General features: G+C 48.1%; 1 protein-coding gene across 7 annotated transcripts in view; it reads right to left on the reverse strand.

Moving 5' to 3' along the window:
* The window catches only part of Kiaa0556 (KIAA0556 ortholog), a 197,178-nt gene that overhangs the window by 138,242 nt on the left and 46,135 nt on the right, over window positions 1-12,801 (reverse strand). For 6 of the 7 annotated variants that reach the window (XM_029567752.1, XM_008841640.2, XM_008841654.3 and 3 more), the window contains one exon: window positions 374-450. The exons of the other annotated variant lie outside the window; for it this stretch is intronic. In XM_029567752.1, coding sequence (XP_029423612.1) covers window positions 374-435 — 62 coding nt within the window. In that variant the 5' untranslated portion in view covers window positions 436-450. The remainder of the gene's footprint in view (window positions 1-373; window positions 451-12,801) is intronic. 7 annotated transcript variants of the gene reach the window in all.

Genomic DNA, 12,801 nt, shown 5'->3' on the forward strand with positions numbered 1-12,801 from the left:
AAAAGAACTCCACCCTTCCACAATGCTGGTGATTACAAACTCAGATTTCCAGGGCAGGTGCCTGTGAGATGCCAGCTACTCAGATGACTGGCACAGGCTGCTGTACCCCTGACCCCCAGCCCTCTAAGCATGAGGCAAGAGGCAGGACTGGCACAGCCAAGTTTGCTACCACTCAATCAAAACATGCAATTAAAGCAGTGGATGGGAAAAAAAAGGAGCTATGATTGCAGATAATAGTCTCATCCTCTGCATGGAGGGGTGCTCTGCACACCTTTCCTGAAACAGGACCACAGGACCTATGTGCTGTTAATAAATCCAAATCAATTTTTATTTGACTAATAACAAGGGCTGCCGTCGGGTGGCTTTGTCTTACCGGTTCCTCTGCTGAAGCAATATTAAATACTCATCATGTTTCTCATCAAAGTCTGTCACCATGTCCTTAGTGTAACCCTGAAAGAAGAAACAGAACGGTGTGACAGCAGAATGCAGGACGCCTTCACTGAGGCTGGGTGCAGGAGGCCAGCTGAGCTGGGAGGCCAACCCTGACGAAGGCCCAGCTCCCCTGGGTGCATCACTCTGGCAACCCAGAGCCCCAGGGACTGTGTGGGAGCCCAACAGGTCCCAAGTGTGCAGTTTTACCAACGTACAAACGAAGGCCAGTTCCCCAGACTCCTGACAGTACCCTCCTCCCATGCCCTATGAAGTCCAGAGATCTAGAAAGGCTTGGGCCTCTAAGATATCTCCTCAAGAAACATTATTCAGTTAACTCAATTACCAGATCACCCCAGCTGTGGAAAATGGAATCTCATGTTCTCCCATTCCAAGAGGAATTAGTGCTGATTATAAACAACATGGTTATCACAGAAGTATAGCCCTGTACCTCCTCTTCTGGCCACAGGGTCTGAATTTCTTTTTTGGGAGCCTCTTGGCTGCACCTTTCAGTTCAGTGGCTCCCATAGGTACTTATGACACTTTCTCTGAACACCTGAGTCACACAGCCATGGCTTGGAAGCATAATCGTCATGTGCTCCCTCAGTCACAGGGAGTCATAGTTTGGGGAGCATAGAACCAGTCAGCTTCTGATCTTGCTGACACTGGGGATGGAGTTCTCTTTCCTCTGGGTAGGGGGCAGGTCAAGCAGATGGGATCCTGGTCTGGAATTGCCTGAGAATAGTGATAAAGACAGAAGAAACAGGCTGGAGAGCTCAGTGGTTAAGAGCTCTGGCTGCTTCTGCAGAGAACCAAGGTTTGGCTCCCAGCACCCATATGGAGGCTAACAACCATTTGTAACTCCAGTTCTAGAGGATCCAATGCCCTCTTCTGGCCTCCATGGGCATTGCACACATGTGGTACACCTATATACATGTAGGCAAAACACTCATACACATAAAATAAAAATAATTAAAAAAAAAAAAAAGCAGAAACAAGAGCTGGGGAGAGACAGATTCCCACTGGCTCCTGTATCCAGTCAAGGTCCTTGTATCCATACATGGTCCCTGCATCTACCCACAGTCCCTGAATCCACTCACAGTCCCTGCATCTACCCCCATCCACTCACACCTGAAGAAGTATTCAGACAATTCATTGGTCAGTTCATTTGTTGCTTTGAAACTTCAGTCAAGGCTCTGTTCTTTGCAGCCAAATGAATTTTAAGTACTATGCTGTAACCCGACCATAAGAGCTCACCCATTACGGGCACTGACTGCTCTTGCAGAGGACCTGGGTTTGATTCCCAGCACCCACATGGCAGCTACGAACTGTCCTTAATTCCAGTTCCAAGGGAATCTGAAGCCCTCTTCTGACCTCTGCCGCATTGCATGACACAGGTGCACTCACATACACGCAGGCAATACACTCATATACATAAAATAAAATAAAATAAATTTTAAAGTTTTTTAAAAAGACCTCACCCATTACAACTGAGTAGTTTTGAGTTTTTTGAGACAATGCCTCATGATATAGCACAGGCTATCTCTGAACTCCTGGTCCTTCTGCCTCAGCCTGAGTGATAATGTGCCACTTCCTTGGGTCAGATAATTTATTAAAGTATTATGAAGGGGTTATTAATGTATATTAAGCTACATATAAAGTGTTATGTGCTATCTCATATATATAGTGCTAGATAGCTTTAGTATCAACTTGACACACCTGGGTTAAGGGAGCCTCAATTGGGGAATTGCCTTCATTGGGCTGGCCTGTGGCCATGTCCATGGGGCACTTTCTTGATTGTTGAGTGATGTGGGAGGGCCCAGACCACTGTGGGTGGTACCACCCCTGGGCAGGTGGGCCTATGTTGCATAAGAAAGCAGACTGAGCAGGGGCCAAGGGAGCAAGTCAGTAAGCAGTGATGCTCCATGTCCTGTGCTCCAGCTCCTGCTTCCAGGTTCCAGACCTGAGTTCCTATCTTGGGCTCCCTAATGAACTATGACCCGAGAGATGTAAGCTGAATAAAGCTTTTCCTCCCCAAGTTGGTAGCGGTCAGAGTGTTTTGTCACAGCAATGGAGAAACAAATTAGGAGATATAGATCTGTGTGTGTGTGTGTGTTGAGGAGGGTTGAGACAGGGTCTCACACTGTAGCCCTGGCTAGTATTGAATTTGCTGTAATCCTCTGCCTCAGCCAACAGAGTGCTGGGCATGCACCACCAAGACTGGCCCTTGACCCAGGGACCTGTGCATTTGTTCCTGTCTCCATGCTTCCCGTTGACCCAGCCAGGTGCGCTCACTGCTCCTTTCCATCCTCCCCAGGCTCTTTGTTGGCAGGACCCAGAGCCCTTCCTACACTGTTCTCTACCAGGGTCTTCTCAGGCCAACCTTCCTCCTTGGCCCTCAGCTGCAAATGCCACACCCCTGTCTGCTTCCCTCTCCATCTTCACTTCTCTCTCTGGTTACCAGGAAATAGGGCCCCCAGGATGGGGTGCATAGGCAGCCATTCTTAGACCAGCCTAACAGCCCAGTCCCCCTTTCTCCTCCATGTCCTGAAGACCCCAAGTTGCTGCCACCTGCTTGCCTCTTCCCCTGTCACCCCTACTTTTCCTCTTATCCAGCTAGCCTTACTTCTCCCAGTCCTCTGCCTCTCAAGTGCTGGTCTGCATGTACATTATCTGGGGCCCGTGCTTCCATGAGATTCTGACTAGTGAGGACCAGGAGGTCTTAACCAGCTCCCAGATAATGCCCACAGGCCACATTTGGAAAGCAAAACCCTACACTAGCCAAGCACTCTACCACCCAGTCACATCTCCAGCCCCCTAAACCTCTGAGTGTCACAGGGGTTTCATGCTAACCAGTGAACAATAATAATAAAGGGTGGTATTATAAAATGAGAAGAAAATGCAAAAACAAACTGATATTTCTCTGGTTTCCTGAGTTACCCCCAGAGGCTCTTCCATGGAACAGTTCATGGACTGAGCCTGGTCCCTTACAACGAGGGTGTGCACAGCATGCCTCAGCACTGCAGGATGGCAACTCTGGGGAGCATTCAGTACCCATCGTTCTCTTTTGATCGTCCCAGCAGCTCTTGCAGTGGTTATTATTACCCCATTTAAGAGACAAGGAAATTCATGTCATGCATCTTCCCGAACACTATCAACTCCACGGCAATGTACATAACCATTTTGAAATATTCAAGTGACCGCTGATATATTATGGTATGGAATGAAGCATTTGATGGCATTTTTAGAAGAAATACAGACTTCAAAGAGATGTAAGTGTGTGCCAGGCTGCTGTGGGCTTTTACCTTGGACCCTCTGGGGAATGTATCTAGTCTCCTCCACCAGGAGGTAGATGTCACAGAGAGATTTAGAGCAAGGTCAGCCAGTCTGCCTGGATGCTTCTTAAATGCTAGTGCACATAGATCACCTAGGGATTGTGACACAGTGAAGGGTTCTGATTCAGGATGGTTGGGAGGTTCCGGGCATCTCAAACCAGCTGGTGCCTATAGGCCACACTTGACAAGCCAGACCACTAGTTTACCTTATTCCCCATTACTCAATACACATGTCCTGTAGTCTGACTGTCTCTGAAAGTGAGCCAGGATTTGGAGTCCAACCATGCCACTGGACATGTGGTTGCCATGGTTTGGATGTGGTCTGTCCCTTCCAAAACTCAGGTTGGAATCTGTTCCCCAAACAGTGTTGAGAGGTGGTAGGGCTTTAGGAAGTGGTAGGCCACAAGAGCTCTGCCTTCACAGAGGGACTGATGTCAGTCACTCTTGAGGGACAGGTTAATACTTGAAGAGTGAGTGAGTCCTTGTGAGACTGGATCACTACAGTTAATGGACGTTAAGAGAGTGAGGCTGCCCCTATGTTCATCTTTTTTCCACAATGCTATGTTGCTCCTTGCCTGAAGTTGCTGCCAAACCCTGGAACTCCCCAACCTCCAGAACCCAGAGCCACATAAGCTTCTTTTCTTTACAAGTTACCCAGTCTCAGTTACTCTGTTGCACAGAAGACAGACAAGTTAGATAGAGGCTGGATATGCTAACTTGTCAGAAGGGTTTAGCAGTGTACCCATCACTACAGACTTCCCACCCAATATTTGTTACATAGTATTTGTGAAACTCCATTCCTGAAACAGCCTTATCCTAACCCTACCCAACCCATACTTAGTCCTAACTGCTCCCTTAACCATTCTATTCCTTTTTCCAGAAATCTAGCCCATCTCCCTCACCCCAGTGGAGGATTCTCCAGACCCCAACTCAGTTTCAGTTTCCATGAGCTTCCCAGGCCACTCTTGCCTCCACTCCCTGTAGTTCATCCTGAAAACCTGGAATGAATGTTAAGCTACACAAAACCCACTGGCAAATAGCACAGCAATAGGGGTTAAGTTATTAGCATTTCACCATATCAAGTGCTCACTTATCTGGAACTGAATACATGGGTGAGCCTGCTTCCTCATCTGTAAAAAGGGAATCTCAGTAAGTCAGCCTCACAAAGTTGATCTGCAGATGAACTAGGATGGAAGTGGACATAATGGGGAATCTTCTCTTTTTAATTCTGCATTCCTTAGTCAGATTACAAATCCTGGATGTGGAGCTGGGCAATGGGAAGGAAGACTGTGTGTGGAAGTCTGGAGTCACTGTCACAGCTCCACAGTGGCTACAGTTGACACGTGTCCTATGAACCAGACCAGGCATTGCACTAATCCCACCTGGTGCCAAACTCAGTTAACACTACTGCCCTGGTCATGCCTCAAGCTGCCTCTCCCTGAAGTGATGCTGTACACTTCATTTTGCCCAAGTTTCACTTCCTTATTTCTAAGGTGAAGCCACCAATAATGCAATGAAAACCCTAGCAAGGTTCAAGTTTGTCCTCCCCATTTCCTACCAACACTTGCTGGATGCTTGCTATGTGGCCTGCACCCTTACACATACAATCAGGGTTTAAAATCATCATAATCATCATCATCATCATCATCATCATCATCATCATCATCGCGTGTGATGTGTGTGGACGTGTGTATGCATGGGCATGCATGCCACAGCACACACGTGGAGGCCACAAAACAACTGAGAGGAGCTGATTCTCTCCATCTACCTTTACATGGATTCTGGGACTTGAACTCAGTTCTCTAGGCTTGTGAGGCAAGTGCCTCCCACTGAGTCATCTCATCAGCCCCTTAATTAGGGGTGTATTAACACTGACTTGCCTACACAGGGTCACTCCACTACATGGCCTCCGTTCATGGTGTGTGCTGCATGAGTGGTGTGAATGGTACCTCCTGCCATTATGCCAGGGGGTACTGCACTGCAACAAGCCAACAGCCACACACCAGCCAGATCCCTGTAGGGGTTTCTAGGAACACCCAGAGGTGCTCTCAAATGGATTCACATGAGACTTTTCTGGCAAGAGAGTTCATAACTTTCACTGGCTTTCAAATGTATCTGGGACCCAAAAGAGTGACAGATAATTATAACAAAATGTACAAAGTACAACAGCACAGGTCTACATAGGACTAGGAAGGCCTCAGAGGGGATGGCCAGGCCCCAGTCCTTCTTCCACATTGCTGCTAGGACATCAGTTCCCAGGGTGAACAATGGTAAACAGTAGTTCCCCTCTGTCCACAGAGATAAGCTCTCACATATTTAGCCCAAAACCAGAGAGGTACAGACATGACATCCAAAACTTTGCATCTTCTGTCTCATCTTATGGCCAGCATCACTGCTGTACCACTTTAGGATCTTTGTCATCATTAATCAAAAACAACACACGATCCCATGACTACTGATCTGATGGCTACTAGGTTCCTAATGGGCAGGTAGCATATACAGTGTGGATATGCTGGATAAAGATGGTTCACCCCAGCAGGAAGGTGTGAGGTTGCATTCTTACTAAGGATGGCATGCAATTTGAAAACTTATCTTTTATTCCTGGAATTTTCCATTTAATAATTACACGCTGCAGTTACTATATATAACTGAAACCACAGAAAGCAAACCCTTAGATACTGAGGGGAAGAGTGTTTAAATTTGACCATCTCTCCCCATCTCCTCTCCCATGCTGATGCAAACCCCCATTGGGGCATACTCCTAGCTTAGTTCTTGCAGGCTGTCCTTGCCATTGCAGCCATCAAGAAGTGGAACTAGTTACACCTCTGCTCATGATCCATTTGGGTGCCTGTCCTCCTAGGAGTCAAGGACAACAGCCACAAGACCCTGAACCCTGGGCCTCCATGCCCACCCGTGACCCTCCTCCTGCCACTGTACTCCTCTCATTCCAGATGCCCAACACCTACCCTGCTCCCACTTTAAGGCTTTCTCCCACCATTCCTTCTGCCTGGAATGCCTGGATTCCTCACTTTCTAGACCTGGCTGGATCTTCCCTGCTCACTGAGGTCCTCTGTGTCCACCCATCTTAGTTACTTCTCTTGTTGTTGTGACAGAATACACTGACAAAAGCAGCTTAAGGGAGAAAAGATGATTTTGGTTTGAGGTTATAGCACATCATGGTGGGGAAGTCGAGGTGGCAGGAGCTTGAGGCAGCTGGCCACATTGCACCCACAGTCAAGAATGCTAGTGTTCAGCTTGCTTTATCCTTTCTACAAAGTGCAGGACCCCAACCCAGGGAATGGTGCCACCCATGGTGGGCAGGTCTTCCCGATTTCTTAATAGAGACAACCCCCACGGGCATGCCCAGGGGCTGGTCTCCCTGGTAATTCTACATCTCATCAAATTCAAAACTGAGATTACCATCACACTACCCTCTTTGAACTTGCAAGTTGAGCATGCACAATGTCCTCATTAACTCATCTGCCTTATTTATCACATCTTTTGTTTATTTGGGATGATCTTACACTAGAAAGCAAATGCAGAGCGCTTTCTCTGTTGTTTGTTGTCCACCCCAAGCCCCACAACAGTGCCTGGCAACAGAGCAGAGTGAATGAATGCAGGCGGAGACACCTGAGCTAAAATTTGAACGTCACAGTGTTACCTGGGCAACCAAATGGAAGGGCTTTCCAGGCAGCAGGACCAGCAGATGCAAAGGCTTGGGAGCCTGGGCACACATGAGATATTCAGACTGACTAGAAGCTAGGTATGACAAGAGTGGGAACGTGGGAGTCATGAAGAATAAGGGGCCTAAGGTTCAGATGTGAACAGATGAGTCTATCATCCTCATCCCCAGGGAACCAGGGACTAGCACTGGGAGAAATAAAAAGTCACCAAGAATCAGTTAGACTTAAAGATGTTGCTCAGAGCCGCTACAGCAGGGATCCTATGCTCCTCTGAGGCCAGAATACTGGAATTCTCCTAAACGTGGCTTATTTAGTGAGTGTCTAAGCCTGAGCTGCATCAGTGAGTACCTGGGAGCCTAGCACTGGTTTCCTAAACTGAGGATATGGGGCCAGGCCCTGTCTCTCCAGGCATCAGACCCTGCAGAGGACAGTAACTAGCATGAGCTAATAAACAACCTATGAAGACACTGGGGGTGAGGGCACTGTAGAATCCACAGATGGAGGCTATGCATGTGAGTCACCCCATCCTCTACTACCTCCCCCACTCTGCATGTAACTGAATGACAGGTGAAGGTTCAGGGCTGTCAGGGACTGGCTCTTGAGGCCCCCTCTATTGCTGTTTACTATGCTCTCTGTGTCCATTTAAGACCCTTAAGACCCTTAACATTTTGGGTGCTGGGATCATTATCCCCATTTTACACAGGAAGAAAGTGAAACTTTGTCATCTGAAGCAAAATATTTGGGGACCACAAAGGTTCTGAGTGGAGAGAGTAGACGGTATTAGTTACTTTTGAATAGCTGTGATCAAAATACCTGGAGAACAGAGGGGAGGAATTCTTTATCTTGGCTCATGGTTTCAGCCCATGGTTGCTTGGCCCCATGTACCTGCAGAGCACTATGGAGGTGGGATAGCATGGCAAAGGAGGCTCTTGCCTCTTGGATAGGAAGCAGAGAGACACAAAGGAGACAATACACCCTTAGAGACTCATCCCCAGTGACTACTTCCTCCAACCAAACCCTAGTTTCTAAAGTTCCCCATAACCCCCCAAACAGTACCACCTGCTGGAGACCAAATAGTCCAGACATGAGCCTGCAGGACATTTCACACCCAAACCACAAAACCAACATCTGTTGTTTTTGTCTACTCCGCATCCATTCCTTTTCTTCTGGTTCTCAGGAGGATTTTCATTTGAGAAAATACCTCCACATGTGGGTAGAACTAACATTCCTGCATTATATGGGCAGGCACCTGGCCATGTATATCACCCCTTGGTCAGGTGACAGAACTAGGTATGAGTCCTAAGATAGACCAACAGACTCAATCCCTCCCCGCCTCAGGAATTATATGAGCTTACAGGAATCAAAAGCTACTAGGGATGAAAGGAAGTTGTTTCTCCACACACAGAGGACAAGGTAAGTTTATCAACTGAGGTCATTCTTATGAGCATTGCTATGTCTTCCCCGGAGAAGTCTGCCCCAAAGAGACACAACACAGAGGCAAGAGCCTGAGGACTAAGAGATAGACAGGCTGAAGCCAGACCCTTTAACAGGTCAGTGTGTCCAGGCCATCCCTGAGGCTGAGCTATCTTGGAACTTGCAATCACAAGCTCCGCTCTCCCCTCCCGCCCCTCCTTCCCACCTTTCCTTTCCCACTTCCTCACTTGCTTTTTTGGAAATGAGATCTTGCTCTATAGCCCACATTGGTCTGTGCTTGCTATGTGACCCAGACTAGCCTTAACTTGCAGTCCTCTTACCTCTGTGTCTGACAGCAAGTATTCCAGGCATGTGCCACTACGACCAGCTATACTCTATTCAAGCCACTTAGGATTGTGCATGTATATAATATACTACACTTGATCTTGGCCAAAAGGCTGAGAAGCGATGCACATGTATGTAATGTATACCTGAGTTCCAGACAGTAGGGCAGAAGAGTTAATGCTGTTCCAAAGTCTGTGCCATGTTCAAGGGCTCAGAGAAGCATCTAGCAGGGGATTAAATGATACTCTAATGAATTTTTTTGGTTTTGTTTTGATGGTGCTGGCGATCAGGCCCAGGACCTCACATATGCTAGGCAAGTAGTCTACCACTGCGTTATACTCCCCAGTTCCAAAATAAATGTTCTTAACGCCCTATGCCCACAATAAAGATGACCCACATGTATCCTATAGTATGAAACTCCCAATCTTCCTTCAAAATCCACCTAGGTCCAATCTCCTGTTTCCCTAACAATTCTCTCATATGCTAGTGCTAGGACTAAGTCTTTCATGCATACTATTTGAATGCAAAAGGGTAGTCCTGAGCCTGTGTTTTACTGAATTTGCTAATCTATCTAAAAGGTTACTATCCTCAAAAAAAAAAAAAGGAACAAACCCTCTATATCCAACATGCCTGTATGGCAAACAGAAGCCTAGCAAGGAAGCCCTAAAGCCGCGGCTGACACTGCCCCCTAGAGGCAGCTTGAACTGAAACAACAAACCACAAATGCTGATTCTCCTGTCTGGGGGATGATGGATGCCAGAGGGAAAGCTTAGGGTATTGTTTGATGGTATTAGGCAGCCATTCATTACTCCCCTCCCCACTAGGCACTACTCCTAGAGCTATGAACAGGACTCAGAGATTTCATACTTGGCTTCAGGGTTTATACTCTCTGTGCAGATCTAGAAGCTGGGCTTTTGTCCCAACTCCAGAGCTCAGGATACTGTATTTTTATGAAAAAAATAAAAATAAAAAATTCACCCCCCCACAGCCATCTGAGGAATCAATTTCAATCAATGTCTGATAGAAAAGAATTCACATTTTTTTAATTCTCTGAACAGTTCTCTTGTAAAATTGCCAAGCATGCTATAAATGATCTTCAAGTCTAGCAATATTGAGGATTTTAAAAATCTTGAGTGAGTTTGCTTTTCAAAAAAAATTTTCTATTAGTGCTCTGAGTAGAAAATCAACAGCAGACACAAGTACAGACAGACAAGAGGTGTATGTAGGACATCCCAGGTGCAGTGGGTGGGGCCAACTCCTATTCACAAATCCATGCATATTCAGTATTTAGTGAGAACCTGCTCTGGTCTGATGCTGGGAAACATTCCAATGAAAGGGAGCAGTGGGCAGGCGTGCTAGAGGGAGGGAACAGTGGTTCTTCCAGGTGGTCAGGAAGGCCTCTTTGGTAGATGATCTCCAAGCCATGAAGGTGACTATAGAGGGGACCTGGAAAAGCAGGTGTCCAGGTGGCAGGACCTTTGAATGCTGTGAGGTGAGAGTATGTTGGAGACCAGTGAGGCAGGAGGTGGGTTGAGGGACAACAGGTGCAGATCAGACCAGGTCAGTCTTGGGCCTCCATGCAGGTCACCAGGAGGCCCTTGGCCTTACAGTGAGGTAGCAGAAAGCTTTTAGAGGGTTTGGCAGACCTTACACCAGATCCTGAGTTGGCAAGGGCTGAGGGGGTTGGAAGCATTCCAAAGGTCCTGTGGTTGAGGCCAAGGCAACTTGGCTCCTGGCAGGGCTCTGGAGGGAGGGAGGGGAATCAGGCCTGCACTGCACACAGCCTTTGATTGCAGAGGAAGGGGGGTGTGTCCAGAGATGGACTGTGGTGCTTGTGAGGCTGAATGGGCTGACTGAGCACAGCTTTTACCATTGGCCTGCCAGAGCAGCCCCTGGGCCTGAAACAGAAGATCCAGGTGGCAGTTTGCCTCACTAGTCTCCACTCTCAGGCTCCACCTGCCTGATTTGCATCCGAGCCCTTTCCCAGCTGAGGGAAATCTATCACCAGGACAATACCTATTACCAGCAGCCCTGTAGGAAAGGCTGCCGGAACTGAGGCCACCCAGGACTGCCACCAGACCTCAAGAGCTGAGAGAAATAGGGGGCTGCTCCCATTTATCCTACCCCTGTCCTAGTGTTTCTCCTGCAGCTGGGCTTTGGGCTACTGGCTGGAGACAGGGATGAATGTCAGTCATGTGCCTCCAGCACCCTCCCTGGCCTGATTTCCATCTTCCCACTACATCTCCTGAGCCATATATCCTTCTGGCTGTTTCTCAGGGAAGACCACTTTCCCTCCTCCAGGCAGCTGCCCTTCCTGACTCCCCTGCCCAGAACATCCCCCTCAGGGACAGAGAGCTTGCTTGGTTGAGCTGCTCCTCTTCCATGCTGCTCACTGTGACTCCAATCTTAGAACTTCTGTCCTTCCCAGTTCCTCCCCCAGTGCTCATCCAACAGGATGCCAGACCCCAAGGACAGGGATGGTGCCCATTGCTCTATCTCCCTGTGCCATACAAGGAGCTGACAGAGTATCTGTGGAAAGGAAGGAAGATGAAGAAAGGGAGGAAAGTAAAAATCCCTGTTCTCAGAGACCTCTGAGAGGTAGAAACAGAAAAACCATCGCTCGGATCCAATGCGGTAGGTGCCTGTGCCATGAGCAGTGGGCACAGTGCAGTGGGCACAGTGCAGAGCTTAGTGCTGCCCTGCAGGGCCGAGGGGCCTCCCATTGCACTGGGTCAGGAAGGTGCTCATGAGGAAGGTGGGATGGAAGGGTATGCACATGCGAATACAAAATGTAAGGAGACTCTGAAGCTGCATCTAAGGACTAGCAAGTTTACTGGTGTGTGTGTATGTGTCAGGGGGACTCTTAATGAAGTGGATGCTCAGGCCAAGGCCACAGATAAGCAAGAATACTGGGTCAGGGCGCCCATGGGGTTGCCACCATGGGGACAAAGGTGCAGAGCACATCACAGGACAAGAACAATGTAGCCACAGCAAGGGCAGTTGCCCTTAGTTCCAGCCAGTAGGTGTTAAGGTTCAGATAGCCCAGCCCCCTCACCAACAGGATCTCAAGGACTTCTCATGCTCCTGAGAAAAGGGAACCCAGCTGATAAGCACCTTGGTCTTTGAAGTCAAGAGAAGCAGACTTTTTTCCACTGTTTGGCCAACACAGCAGGCTTCCCCTTTGATCTCTAAAGAGAACAGGTCTTAACAGACCCGCTCTCCCACCCCACTCCCCCAACTTTAAAAAGAATACATCTTTCTGCCTTCTGCAGGAAGCAAAAGCCTTCCTTTTTAAAAGACCCCAGCTCATGACCCGGCAGACATTTTCCCTGCCTGGAAGGGAATCTGTCCCATGTGTTCCTTTGCTAATAAACTTCGCTTTCTCCTGATCAACGCTATTCGTCATATGGCTTTTTTATCTATCAGTAGGACGCCATCCTGTGAGTACTTGAGTAAAAGAGCACGGAGGTGAGTAGAGGTGCTGGCCGGAGGCTGTGCTAGACTCAGAGGCTTGGAGAAAGTGAGAGACATTTTGCTGGCCAAGGAGCCAGAGTGGGGAGGGTGTTCTGGTCATGAGTGACAGTGATGCCATGGCT

This window comes from Nannospalax galili, unplaced genomic scaffold (assembly GCF_000622305.1).
Source record: "Nannospalax galili isolate Female #2095 unplaced genomic scaffold, S.galili_v1.0 scaffold411, whole genome shotgun sequence".
Classification (NCBI taxonomy): Eukaryota; Metazoa; Chordata; class Mammalia; order Rodentia; family Spalacidae; genus Nannospalax; species Nannospalax galili.